Genomic DNA, 14497 nt, shown 5'->3' with positions numbered 1-14497 from the left:
GCTTTGAAATATAATTTTTTTTTCTCTAAAAGAAAATGGCCTATTACCTGGTAAGTTACCCCCCCCCCCCCCGCCTTTCTTTTTTCTTTTTTTTTTTCAAGAACACTGTTCCTCATCAAAAATAAAATTCATGAAGCATGAAAGAAGGCTTTCAGTAGGGGCCCATACCTTGCTTTTCCGTGGGAATCATCAAAAAATATGCCCCTTCTATAGAAATTTTCACCTATGAAGACTTGTTTTTGTTTTTCAGCTCATGCCTTGAGAAAAGATATAGCACAGCTGCTTATTTGCGGAATAAAACCAGATGTACCCTTAGCCTAGCGTCGTCCCCAGATAATGCCAGAGAGGAAGACAGAGAATCACTGACTCTTGGATTATGGGCTTGTACATGGATGGCAAACTCATGGCACATTTCCTATTCCTGGTCCATAGCAGATACTGATACTGCTAATCAGTACCATCCTTCTTCCCAGCCGAGTCTGATTCCTGCCCCAGAATCACTTCTAAACTAAGTCAGCATGCGAGAAGCCCCACTCTAGCTGCCTGGGTGGGCAAAGAGCATGGGTTCGGAGGAGAGTCAGACCCAGGTTCTGACTGAACCCTGAAATGTGACTGCTGAGTAACTTCGAATTCATTCCTTAGCCTCTCTGAGTCTCAGTTCTTCCATCTAAAATGGAAATAATAACATCTCTTCACAATACCCAGAGGCCAAGATGTATGTGAAGACCCTGGCACCACGTCTGGCACCTGCTCACCACACCGTAAAATTAGCTTCTCTCCTTTTCAGTTGAGCAGCCTGGCAAGGGGACCTGTTCCAACAGTTTACTCAATATACAGATCCCTTCCATTGCTCCAGCCAGGGACACCTTGATCCCTTTGCACATTCCAGTGACGACAGTGCCATGTCTACCCATTCCACGTTTGGCAAGTTCTAGATTTCTCCAAGGCCCTTATATTCTTGTCATGTGCTTGGAAAGAGGGGTCTGCCGTGGTGACCCAGAAAGGCATTTGCCTCACACACATCTGATGTTAGCTGTCATTTACTGTGTACTGACTCTATGCCAGGTCCCAGGCTGTGTCCTTTACTGCACTTGCTGCCAACTAGGGATGATCTCAACCCTGGGGAACATTTGACAATGTCTGGAGATGTTCCAATGGCCACAGCTGAGTAGTGGGCGCTGCTGGCACCCAGCGGGTAGAGAATAGGCGCGCTGCTCCACACCTGACAATGCACAGGTGCCCCCACAGCAGGGAATTACCTGGTCCCAAATGCCCACCGTGCTGAGGCCGAGAACTCCGTCTGTGACTACCTCACTCAGTGCTCTAACAGTTCTATGTGAAAGGAGCTGATAGTTTTACCACTTTAAGATGAAGAAACTTGAGGCGTTGCAATGTTGAGCCACATGGCCAACGTCATTGTGCCCTGAAGGGACATTGGTGCCTCACGTTGCTCTCCGCTGTCCAACTGCTGCCCTGCACACCTCACTTTCTCGTGTGCTTCTACTGTATTTTGCTGGTTCTACGGGGGGGTGAGAGCTCGAGGGAGCACGCCTGCACATGTGTTGGCCCCTGCCTCTGGCATCCAGAGCTAAACAGTCTGTGCTTGGATGTCCGAGGTGCAAGCCTGGCTGCTCCTCCTTTCACCTGGGCAGGGCTGGGCCTCCCGAGGGCCTCACCTGCCAGGATTAATTGGGTGAAGTGATGATGTCAAGTTTAAGTTCTCGCTGGAGAAATGCTGAATCAAAGAAGCAAGCAGAACGGCAGGGTTAATTAGAGAACCTGCTGTGGTCACCAGAAACCAGAGAGGCTTCTCTCCAGAGGACCTCAGGGAGCTTGGGCTGGGCAGGGAGCCGAGGAGTACGGGTGTGGCCACACACCAGGAGTGCTGGCATTTGCTGCGCTGACTTCTGGAGAAGATACTGGGCTTTGAGTACCCAGAGAGGTGCTCGTGGGGCTTCACTTCACCTGTTTGGTTTTTAGTGAGCTCCATGCCCACTAGGGGGCTTGAACTCATGACTCCGAGATCAAGAGTCACACCCTCTATTGGCTGAGCCAGCCTGGCGCCCTGCTTCACCTGCTATTTTAACCCACTGCCTCTGTCATCCTTTACTTCACTTTCTCAGGTGGCTTTCTCTGACCTCGCAGAGGAGGGGGCCCTCCCTTACAAACCCCCTTCGTTTCCCATCCTGAACTCACAGCGCTTCACACATCGCAGTCTTGTAATCAAGTATGTGTCTACTTGGTTCCCTGCTTGTCTTCCCCGATAGCTTGCAGTTCATAAGAACAGGGACCATGTCTGTCTTGTTCACTGTGTCGCGCGTGCCTGTGCACGGGAGGCACCCAGAAATTCCTTGTTGGCTGCTTCCACTGATGGGCTGTGAGCAGCTTGGGCAACAGCCCAGGTGAGGACGGGGCTCACAGAAGAAGCTGAAAGGTATGTGCGGAAGACGGCAGAGAGAGGGCCCTGCCTCAGTCTCACACTCTGATCTCTTTTGTCCAGAGCCTTTCTTCCTGGTGTCATTTTTGCGTTCCTTCCCATGGGTTCCCTTTGGGATAACAGGATCAGAACTGAGTATGTCCCAGGGGCCCCCTAGATATAAGCCAAAAGTCACTCCCTTCCCTTCTTCTGAAATTGTCACTGCTTATCAAGGGAGCAAAGGGCCTTCTGGAAGCCTCTGGGCTGCGAGGCAGGCTCCAACAGATCCTCTGAAGTACGCGGCTTCTCAGTGAAGCCTGGGGGTGGGAGATGGTTAGAGCTTCCTGACTTGACCCAGCATTAATAACAGAGTGAACGTTTATTGAGTTATTTGCTACCGCCAAACCCTGGCCAGTATCTCATTTACATGTACTGCCTTGTCTTCTCCTCATGCAGTCTTGTGAGGTTAGAAAAAAATTACCATGAGTTCCATTTCACGAATGGAACAACTGAGGCCCAGAGAGATTACGTAATTTGCTCAGTAAGAGGCAGAGCGAGAGTTTCATCCCGGATCTGGAGGTCCCCAAAGCCCACATTTTCTCACCATAGTGCCTATGCCGAGAAATGTTGCTAGGAAGCTCTGCCTCTGAGAAGTCCACCTGACACCTGCTGGGGCTGAGAAAATTTTTGCAATGGGTAGAAAGGATGCAGGTCTCTTGTGTGACGGCGGGCTGGAGCACGGGGTGGGATCACACCGATGACCATCATGAACTAAATACAGGAACAGGTTTTCATGGTGTTACCTAGCTTCCGAATGTACTCTCAATGAATTAAGCAACATAATACTCTGCCAGATGAATTTTATTATTCCATCGAGAAAACAAGGAAGCTGAGGTCTGAAGAGGCAAAAATGCTTTACCCAAGGCCAAGCAGCGGCTGGGTGGGAGCACTTAGATCAGATTCTCTGTGGCCTAACTGGTCTGTGATGGTTCATGCAGCAATGATGGCACCTGTTTTATGCTAATAATCGCTATGGCCACCTGGGACCGTAGGACCCAAGCACGAGACATTAAATGATAAATCATAAGTACTCCTAATTCTGTCATAAATTGCAATTATTTCACTTAAGTTTTTTTTTTTTTTTTTTTTGGAAGACCTTGAATCTGTCATAGAAGCATACTTTTCTGCCAGTTCTTTTATGTATAAAATGAGACAAGATCACCCCAAATCTGCTAGTAGTTGTGAAAAATATACCTTAGGAAATTCAGTTCAAGAGGGCCATCTAAATTTTTGAGTATGTCTAGCTCATTGCCTGCTTTAAGTCAGGGGTTCTCCTCAGTCACACAAATGATGATATATTCTCAAAGCTCTGCTTGGAGCAAAGAAGGTAGTAGCAATGGCTATAGGGAGCAGCAATGACTCTGCATGGAAGGACCTATGCATTTTGCAGATGAGGACACCAAGGCTCAATGGGGTAAGGTATTCAGTTCAATGTCACTTAGGTATTAGATGGCAAAGCTATGACATGAAGCTTTGGCTGACTCAAAGCCTTCTTGTTAAAACTAAGCTGCCTTCCTCTACAAGGAAGAATAGAAACCAAACCCAAACCCAACAGCAATAGGTTCCATAGGCTCCTTCAGCATTTTCAGTATTCGTTTTCTCACAGTCTACGTGTTGGGAGAGACTTCTCCTGGACCTCATGAAATCCTTCATGTTCTGATTTATGTTCTGTTCCTCTTCTGGACCCAGAAGTATAAACCCAAGTTCAGGAAAATAAAAGCAACACTCATTCCTATATTAACTGTCTCTTTTCCAGGCTGAACAGATCTAGGTCTTTTCTCCTGGTCTTAGCCCAGGGGTGGGAGGCAGACCTCAGGAGGGGCAGAAGGGTGAGACGGCGGCTGAAGAGACCAGGCTGCTGAGGCTGGCCTGAAGGCAGTGATAAGGATGTAAACAAGAAGACTGGCACAGGCAGGCAGGGGGCGATTAGCCCAGCTGGCAGTGGCCAGTGGAAAAAGGGTAGTAGCAGTTCAGTGACGGCAACACTCCAAGAGAGAAGGTGGTGAGAAATGAGTCCTGTCTTTGAGCTACGGAAACTCCCAGGAACAAACAAGGGAGAGAGAAAGAGACAAAGAGAGAGAAATAGAGAGAGACAGAAGGGATATAGTGGTTGAGGCATGAACTTTGGATTGCTCAATATATGCTGAGCACCTATGGAAATCTGTGAAAAAATGTAGATACTCACAGTATAGCATCTTACACACATTCAGCCCTTAGAAAGAAGTAGTCAGTCTTGTAGAAGAACTGAAGCTTAAAACAATTTAGGAAGAATGAAAGATTTGGAATGTCACCATTTGCAACCCCAAATGAATGTTCATGAATGGCACCTCAAATCATTAGGTGAAATGCTGATGGGAAATCAATTTTTATGCAAAATGAGAGACATTCTTTTTACATGTAAATGAATGAATTTGGACCCCTACCTCACAGCATATACAAAAATTAACTCCAAATGCATCATATCTAAAGGTAAGCCTAGAAAACTCTTGGATAAAAATGCAGGGTCAATCCTAGGGAACCTGGATTAGGCAATGGATTCTTAGCAATGACACCAAAAGTATAAGCAATGAAGGAAAAGAATAGATGAACTGGACATCATCGTTAATTAAAACTTTTGTGCTTCAAAGGACGCCACCAGGAACACAGAAAGGCAGCCAACAAATAGGAAAATATTTTGCAAGTCTTATATCTGATAAGGGACATGCACCTGGCATATATGTATGTGAGTACAGAATTCTTAAACTCAGTAGTAAGATAAATGACCCAATTAAAAGATAGAGCAAAGAATATGAATAGACAGTTCTCTGAAGAATACGCACATCTAATAAACACGCGAACAGATGCTTAGCCATCAAGGAAATGCAAATCAAAACCACAATGGATACCACCTCATACCTATTAAGATGGCTATAATAAAAAAGACATAACAAAACAAGTGCTGGTGAAGACGTGGAGAAATTGGAACCCTCATAAACCGCTGGTGAGAATATAAAATGGTGCAATCATTTGGGAAAATAGTTGGCAGTTCCTCAAACAGTTAGACATAAAGTTACCATATGATCTAGTAATCCCACTCCTAGTTATGAACTGTATGAAACCACGTGCCCACACAAATACCTGTACACAAATGTCCACAGCAGGATTATCTATAATACTAAAAAGTGGAAAAAAAAACAAAACAAAGCCAGATGTCCATCAACTGATGAATAGCTGAACAAAATGTGGTGTATCCACATGATATTCTACACAATGGAAAGTTGTCAACCATAAAAAGGAATGACGTATTGATACCTGCTACAACACAGGAACTTTGAAACATAATGCCAAGTGAAAGACCAAATACTGTGTGATTCTGCTGATATAAAATGAGCAGAATAGGCAAATGTAGAGACAGAAAGTGAGTGAGAGTTGTCTGTGGCTGAGCTGGGGGGGGTGGAGGGAAAGGGGGACTAAGGGGTGAGAGCTAAGAGGTGTGGGGTTTCTTTTTGGAACAATGAAAATGTTTTAAATTATGGTAACAGATGCACAACTCTATGAATATATTATTAAAAGCCAATGAATTGTGCACTTAAACAAAACAAGACAAAACCCCAAAAAGAGAAGCACTTAGCACAAGCTATGAGGTATTCTTGCCAAAGTCAAGCCTGCAGCTGGTTAAGCCTCTAGACCTAAATACCAGTTTACAGAAAGTATGGGGGAGAGAGGAATGTGTTGAACACCGTGACAAAGATGCCACTGGCAATACCCAGAACGCAAAAACCCAGTAAGACAAACTATGTGGCTTCTTTAACATATGTCTAAGGATAAAACAAGGTGAGAGAGGGAACTTGTGGAATAAAAGAAATCTAAGAGATGTATCAACCCAATGCAAAGTGTTTACTTCATTTGGATGCCATTTAAACAAATCAACTTAAAAATACCTGTAAGGCAAATATGGACATTTGAACAGTGGCTGAATATTTAATGCTTTTAAGAGATCACTGCCCACACACATGATTTAACAAGCACTGGGTCTTATACAAGACAGATGAACTCTACCTCTGAAACTAATAATACACTATATGTTAATTAATTGAATTTAAATTAAAAAAAAGGAAACACTGCCCATTTTCTAATGTGTGATAACAGCATCCTGGTGATGTTAAGCTCTTAGACAAAAATACTAAAATTTGTAAAGGGATACTGAGATATGTGGTGGATGAAATGATAGGACATCTGAGCTTTGCTTCAAAATAACCCATTGTGAGTGGGGCTAAAACTGAAATCAGACTGGCCCGTGAGTGGATAATCACTGAGACTTGGTGTTGTGTACCCAAGGCTTCATTATATTCTTCTTTCTACTTTTTACATGTTTATAATTTCCATTATAACCTGTACAGCATAGTGATTGAAGAGAAATCGAGCAACTGACACCTAAGAAATTCCAGTACCCGCTTTACCTCTTCTGATTTCCCCAACAATCTTCTGAGGTAGAGGTACTCGTATGCCTAATGGAACCCTAAGCTCAGAGTGGCTACTGACTTACCTGAAGTCTCACCACTGAGATAAGGAAGGGGTGTGTGGCCAGAGGGCTTTCTCCTGTATGAAACACCTTCTCTAGGCAGCTTGTGATGGTTCTCAACTCGGGGGGATCTGGCGTTGCAGCAGGAGGCAGAGGCACTGTGGTCCCACACTGCGCCCTTTCTTGCAGGTGTCCGCCAGGGAACTCCTGCTCAGGCCTGACTGGTAATTTATGGGAACAGTTTAAGGGGCTGTGTCCAGCCAGGGGTACATGCTTGAAAACTTAACAAACACATTTCAAGCACCTGTCAGGGTTCACAGAAGGCACTTTGGGGTAGATGAAGGTGACATGGAACAAAACGGTTTGAGCAGACAGCTTCCCACTTTTCTAACCACAACTCTTTGGGACCCCCCCAGTCAGTTCAAGAGTGCTCTGTTATCGGGGGGGAGGGGGACGGGGGGAGGGTGGTTGGGTTATGGACATTGGGGAGGGTATGTGCTATGGTGAGTGCTGTGAAGTGTGTAAGCCTGACGATTCACAGACCTATACCCGTGGGGCTAATAATACATTATATGTTAATAAAAAAATTTAATAAAATCGGGGTGAAAATAAAAAAAAGTGCTCTGATATCTTCATTTATGAGAAGGATTTGCTGAGTGAAAATTGGAAAGATGGAAAATTTATACTGGAAGATATTAACATAAGACTATAAGCATAGGATAGATTCTATTTCTATAAATTACTTTAGAAGGAGGGTTAGCTAGAATCTTAAGCATAAATTAGCACTGAGACTCTAAAGGAAAGAAATTACCCTTCTTTTTCCTTGAAGATTTTATTTATTTGAGAGCGAGAGCGAGAGAGAAAGCAAGAGCAGGGGGAGAGGGAGAAGCAGACTCCCTGCTAAGCAGGGAGCCTCACATGGGGCTTGGTCCCAGAACCCCGAGATCATGGCCTTGAGCCGAAGGCCGAGGCTCAACCAACTGAGCCACCCCAGGTGCCCCAGGAAAAAAATTATCTTAATACTGAGTAACAACCATCTCTCACGGCAGTCCTGAGTACCGAAAAGTCAGTCTGAGAAACTCCCATGAAACAGAGAAAGGGAAAGGATCTGGACTTAGAGCTCAAACTCTTAAAAGTGACTTTATTCAGATATAGGATCCAAATATAGGATTGAAAGGAAAGTCAGTCTTACAGACTTCCCCCAAGGTCCGTGACAGCTCATCGTCCTAGGAGCCCAGGAAGGATGCTTGCTTGGACTTGTCAATGTCATCCTAAAATGGGATGGAGGCAGCATGGGGGAGGGAACCGCATTCCTACCCTGACTTCAGCGCCCTGCCGTTTTCTTCTCTGTCTTATCTCTTCTGTTTTCTGGGTAATCAGAAGAAGGGACAGGGACTGGTAATTATTTTAAAAAGTCAGAGGTCTCTGACTTTGTTTTTAATTCTTGCAGCAAAATGTGTTATTAGAAACCTTTACTGGGGTTTGGAAAGTCAACAGTAACATAAATGAACAAAACACCATCCCCGCCCTGAAGAAGTATGCATTCTTGGTGAGCATGGTGATAAGATGTATGTGTGGTATTGACAGTGCCAAGCAAGTTATAACTCGAGTATAAACAAAATGCTGTGAACACCGGGGAGATATTAATTCTGCCAGGAGAACTGGCAAGAACTTCTTGAAGGAAATGGTAATGCGTAAGGGCCTTTGGGATGTGGATATGATTGTAACAGGTGAATGCACCAAAAATAAATTCCTAGAGAAATAGCCTTTAATTTAATCAACAAACATTTGTTCTTTGCCTGTAAAAATGCAGGCATTATGCTGGGTATAAGGACAAAAAGCAGAGAGGTGGCCTGGGGTATACGTACTGTGCTTCAAAGTGTCAAGTAAATCACTACAAATTTTGTGTGTGTGCACGCTGGTGTGTGTGTCTGTGCATGCACATGCATACATTTGCATGTGGGTGTGTGTGTGTGTACGTCGTGGGTATGGGGGTCTGGGAGTGCTGGAAGGGGGACTGTAGCCAGATCATGGAGGCTCTAGAATGCCTTAACTTATTTAGGGGAGAGAGCACAGGTCTGCCCTCAAATCCTGGCTCTGTTTCTCACTTTGAGACTTGAGGCAAGTTACTTCATCTTTCTGTCCCCCACGTTTTCCTATTTGATAAAATGGGCATACCAGTGCCTACTCTAAACAGCTGTGGGGCAAGTCAGCATGTCTGCAAATCATCATTATGGTTTCTGGCGTTTAGTGGCCACTCAATAAGCGGCAGGTATTAATTACTTCTTCTGTGGTCTGAAGGGACCGACGGGCAGTTTGGGTAAGAAAAATGGCTGAAATGGATTTGGGTTTTCAAGAAGTTGTGATAGAGGCCGTGACTGGAAGAATGGGTGGGGGTGAAGGGGTGGGTGGGGTGAGGTGTGGTGACTGAGCCTGACGTCTGGGACACCAGGGTGGAGGCTGAAGCGATGGTCTAGGCAAGAGCTGCGGACCCGGACAAAGGCACTGGGATGGAATGGACAGAAGTTATGCAACTACTCAGGTGGCAAAAGGAGCTTGCTGACTGACTGGATGTAAGAGGTGAGGGAAGGAGAAAACTCTGGAATGATGGCAGGCTTTCTAGTTGTCCAGCAGCTCCACTAACCGGGATATGTGTACAGAAAGAGTGGCAGGCTGAAGGAGAGGGGGTGGGGGACAGGTAGTGGGGTGTGGGGCAGGGAAGGACATGGAGGGTGTACTGAAGGACCAGAAAAGAAGAGTGCTTCATTGTTCTGTGAGTGCGGGAGAAACGGGGCAAGCAGCCTCCACATCGTGAACAAGTGAATTGCAGAATCTCTAGGGTGGGCCTGGCTTCCACTGGCTTCCACTGCTGAAGGATTTCTTCCTAACTGGCATCTGGTGCAGTTGACTTTCTCTTTCTAAGGCATCCCTTCTCATTGCAGACTTAGAGATCATCTTCAGAACTCTCCCAAAGGCCAACTCCATGGGTTCCAATCCCCCACTTAACCTCCTCCATCACAGTTTCCCAGAGAACCCACTCAGCCTCTTCAGGTCTAATCCTGAATTGTTTTCAAGGATAGCTGTATTTAGTGCAAAGTTCATCTATGAGGTCATTTCCTGACCTTCTAGCCAAACGTGTCAAGTGGTTTCCCACAGGTGAGAAGACACAACAACAACAGGAAAACAAAATTCCTTGCTCTGGCCTCTGTTTTCATACACTTCTGTGAACATAAAACCAGTAGCACTTACCACATATGGAAGATTACCCATCAGACAATATGAGAAAAATGTTCAGTGTTATTCAGTTCAGAGATGGGCAATAGCTTTGCCTCAAGCCCTGGTCCTCAGGCCATGCTCTTTCCTTCTTCCAGAGGCAGATTATTAGCAAACGTCTGCACCAAACTGGGAGCTTCCTAATATCATCCAGGGGTTTGGGGAAAATTGGAAAGGGAACAGCTTTCTCGCTCTGTAGGTCTGTGTTATTAACTCTGCGTCTCTGAACTGCTAAAGCCAATGTCGGTGCCAGGAGGCTCTTGTCCCATGTCAGGAAGCCCTAACCCCACTATAGTCAGTCATTCATTTTTTGTGTCCCCACTAGATTGGGAGTTCCTGGACAGCAAGGGCTTACTAGTGGTGCCTACAGCAGCCTATGTGATGGTTGCACACAGTTGATAATTCATAAAGGAACAAAGTGATAGTAAGTGAAAACAATTAGGTGTGAAAGACTCAAGGCAAATTCTTTACTGGAGAATGTGGTGGGTGGGGAAGACAATGCTGGAGGGCCTGGGAGTCTAAGGGAAGTCTGGTGAAGGGTCTGAGCGGAGGGAGGCTACAGACATCCAAGCTGAACTACACTAACATCCTAATAGCGTTGCCTGATGACTTCTCTGTTGATGGCATAGTGTAGTGACAAGAGTGTATGTTCGAGAATCAGACAATTCTAGGGTTAATCCAGACTCTCACTGTTTACTAATTACATGGACTGTGACCATATCATTTGGGAGGGAGGACTTAATTACCTTGCTGTAAAGTGTTGATAGTATCTCCCCTACAAAGGCTCTTATCACCTTTTAGGATAGAGAGCAGGACTTAGGAGACCAGCAGCAAATAAAAGACTTTGCTGTCAGAGGATATCATCCTATTTCTCCCATCCATCAATCATATTAGTCTCAGTAAGTGGCCAAGAATATTGCTGCTGTTCTTGTTGTTTTGGTAGTAGAATCCCCAGTACTCACTATGGTTACTAGCAAAATGTAAGCACCCAACAGATGTTTATTGGTTGAAAGAGTTACACTGACCTGTCTGAGCTTTCTAAAACCAGTCCTCTTCCAGTCTTCCCTGTCTGAGGATCTGTCACTAGCATCGGCCCAGATTTTTAACTCCAATGTCTTGATTCCTTGATTTGGAGTGCTTACTAGGGACTAGGCACTGTGCAGGGTGGTGCAATGGGGAAGGTAGAGAGGAAAGCTTGGAAGGATTTAGAGAAAAAAGCAAAAGAACTTGTCATTTGCTCAAATTTTTTTACCCTTCTTTAGATGTAGCTTATTAAGTGAAGTCTTTTAAGAGTATTTTTGACAACACCGGGGCAAACATGTAGAAATACTTACAATCCACAGCCATCTGAAATGAGAAAGGCTATCGATACTGTGCATAGATTCCCTGGGACTAGCATATGCAAATGCCCAACTTTGGAAGTCTCACCGTCTGTGAAAACTAGAAAAAAAATACTATTTATTTTATCTTTTTTATTAAAACTTTTTTTTGTGGGGGGGATACTATTTATTTTCAATCCTACTAGGATTCTCCACTCTGGTCCAACCTCTCTGTAGATGAGGCAAATGACTGGAAAGAAGAATTATAAAGGCACATGAAAAGTGACTCTGGGCTCAATCTTTTGGGAAACCAACTTAAGAGCTGAGTGAGCTTGCTTGTATCTACTGAGTGTGGGCTGTACTTTCTATATCCAGCTCTCTCTATAAAAAATGGTTTCAGAAAAATTCAGTTAGTCTTTGGCTTAATTATAAGTCACTGGGCCCCTCATTTTAGTGTGTGTGTGTGTGCGCGTGCGTGCGGGTGTGCACATGTGTGTATCTGTGGTGGAGGAAGAACTTTGGGCACAAAGCATGTGTGTACTTGTAAAAAAGCATCTGGAATGTGTGTGTAGGAAGGGAACTTTTTGCTTCTTTAAGTCAGGAGAGAGTACGTGGAGGGGAAGATGTACGTGTGTGTGTGTCTGTGTGCATGTGTGTGCGTGTATGTGTGTGTCTGTGAGTGAGTGTATGTCGCGCAGCCGGTGGGCGGAAGCACATGAGCAGTCAGCCTCTTCGAGATCCAGACAGTGGTGTACGACAGAAAATGTCACAGAGATTGTTTTTGTTTCAGACCAGCACACGGGTCTTTGAGAAGCCCTTGACTTTCTCCTCCTCCTCGTCTTGTTAAAAAGGGATTAGAGTCCAATTAAGTCCTTTAATCCCAAGGTAGAGATTCATGTTTTAAAACAAGATTTACAGCTTCAAAAAAACACATCAGTGCAAGTTGAAGTTTGTCCTTTCAAGTTGCCACCTGCATCGTTCCAAAGAGTGTTTTCCGCAGAATCCCCAACATGTAGTTGTTCTTAATTACCTTGCCTCCTACCTCCAGTCCTTCATCTTTCCAAGTACCCTTCAACCTAAATAGCCACATGCTGTTAAAAGTACTTCTGCTTCTGGGTTGCCACACTCTCCACTCCCTTCAGTTGGCAATTCAGTGTTTGGGCTTAGTAATAATAGTAGGAAGAGCTAGTGCTCATCGGGTGTTTCGTAACGTGCCAGGCATTGTGCTAAGCACTTTGCACGTATTATCTTGTTTTCACTTTGCACTGGGCCCTGTGGATTATGTAGCCAGTCCTGAAAACACCTAGTAACCCACAGTTTCCCTTTCTCTTTTCCTTCCTTTCCATATGATGCCACAGGACAGAAAAGTCAATCTCTAACCGTGATGCCAAAACCCTTTCGGGAAAACGGGTGCCATTTTTTTGGAGGGAAGTTCTTTAAGGGACAGGAACCATGTTGTGGCTTTTGGTATGGGAAAGCAAAGTATCTGTGAGGATCTGGCAAGTTGTTTGACTCCTCTTGGCCTCAGTTTTCCCACCTGTAAATTGGGGATAACAGTAATGACACCTAACTCAAAAGGCCGTTTCAAGGACAACAGGAGGTCACACGTCTGCAGCTCTGACATGTAATACACACGGCAGTAGTTACTATTAATGCATTATGGATGCTCGTCAGGTACTAAATATCCAGTATTGCTTGTGAAACGGTGTGCGTGACCCGCCTAATACCAATATACCCTGATTCCAATGGTGTGTTTCCTACCTGCCCCACAGAGCTGGGAGGAAGGTCTGCTTTCTCCATGTGCTGGGTGATCACAGAGGGGTTGCTGGAGCTGATGAGCACTGGGGTGCTGATCTCCACCATATGGCGCCCCGAGGGAGAATGAACCATCCTGTTGAGAGTGTTCAAGGCTGTTGTGATGGAGAACTGCCCAGGCCCCTTCCTCCTGGACCCAGGGCCCCTTCGCAGGGTGGGTGTGTTGGCTGCTTTGCCTCGGGAGGATGAGGGCACCAGGGACAGGCTCTTTGTGCGGGCTGACTGCCGGCCTTTGTTCTTCTCTAGGAGGTGTCTTGCAGTGAGGTTGGGCTGGAAACACAGAAGTCCATAACAAGTTAGCTTCCTGATCTAGTGTGAGCAGCTAAGTCCTACCCAGGTTAGTCTGACACGAGTTCAGATGCCACAGTCATCTTTGGTCAACTTCCATCTTTTAGCGATATGTCCCAGTTACTCTGCTGTATCAGTACACCCTGACGACTCCCTTGCAAAGCACGTATTGCTTTTATTCTTTATTGTGGTCTGTGGGAGTTAAAAATAAGCCATGATACTCTTCGCCGACTGGGAGCAGTCTTCCTTCTCCCATTTCTCCCAGGCACACCCTTTTCCTCTTTGAGCCTCTCCCGAACGCCCCTGGGTGGGCTGCGGCCCCTGTGCTTTCCCACTGGGGCACTTTACACACTGCCCTGCAATCACTTCCCTTCCATTCCCACCCCCTACACCCTGACTGGTAGCTACCTGAGGGCAGTCCATCTCTACTCTACTCCCCAGATGTACACAGTGAGTGTCTGTGCAATCATGTGTATGTGAAAGTTGCTCAGGTTTATATATTTGAGAAGCATCTGCACCAGAATGTCAATCTGTCCGGAACTTTGAATCTTTAAGCTAAGACCAGCTTTCACTACTTCCTTTGAACACTTTCATCTCCCCACCATTCTTTCCTATTCCATACGTCTTAGTCCATGATAAGCTGGTAAATCAGGAAAAGAGAAGAGGAAAGAAAAAGAAAAGAATGAGCCCTATTTTGTAGAGTTTACTAATTTCTATGGTATAAATATCTATCAGTGGTTTATAAGTAGCTAGCAAAATTCCTGAAAATAAAAAAGCCAGCTCTTGCAATCTAGTCCTAGCTCTGGGACAACCACCAACTGTGCT

The 14497-nt window shown here is 45.2% G+C and overlaps 1 protein-coding gene across 7 annotated transcripts in view; it reads right to left on the bottom strand.

Annotated features, from left to right (window-relative positions):
- SH3RF2 (SH3 domain containing ring finger 2) overlaps positions 1-14497 on the bottom strand; it is a 126177-nt gene that overhangs the window by 50027 nt on the left and 61653 nt on the right. For all 7 annotated transcript variants that reach the window (XM_059417833.1, XM_059417834.1, XM_059417835.1 and 4 more), the window contains exon 5: positions 13331-13654. In XM_059417833.1, the coding sequence (XP_059273816.1) occupies positions 13331-13654 (324 nt within the window). The remainder of the gene's footprint in view (positions 1-13330; positions 13655-14497) is intronic.

This window comes from Mustela nigripes, chromosome 12 (genome assembly GCF_022355385.1).
Source record: "Mustela nigripes isolate SB6536 chromosome 12, MUSNIG.SB6536, whole genome shotgun sequence".
In the NCBI taxonomy this organism is placed as follows: Eukaryota; Metazoa; Chordata; class Mammalia; order Carnivora; family Mustelidae; genus Mustela; species Mustela nigripes.
Note: the sequence above shows the minus strand (reverse complement) of the source record. Positions and strands in the feature narration are given on the sequence as shown.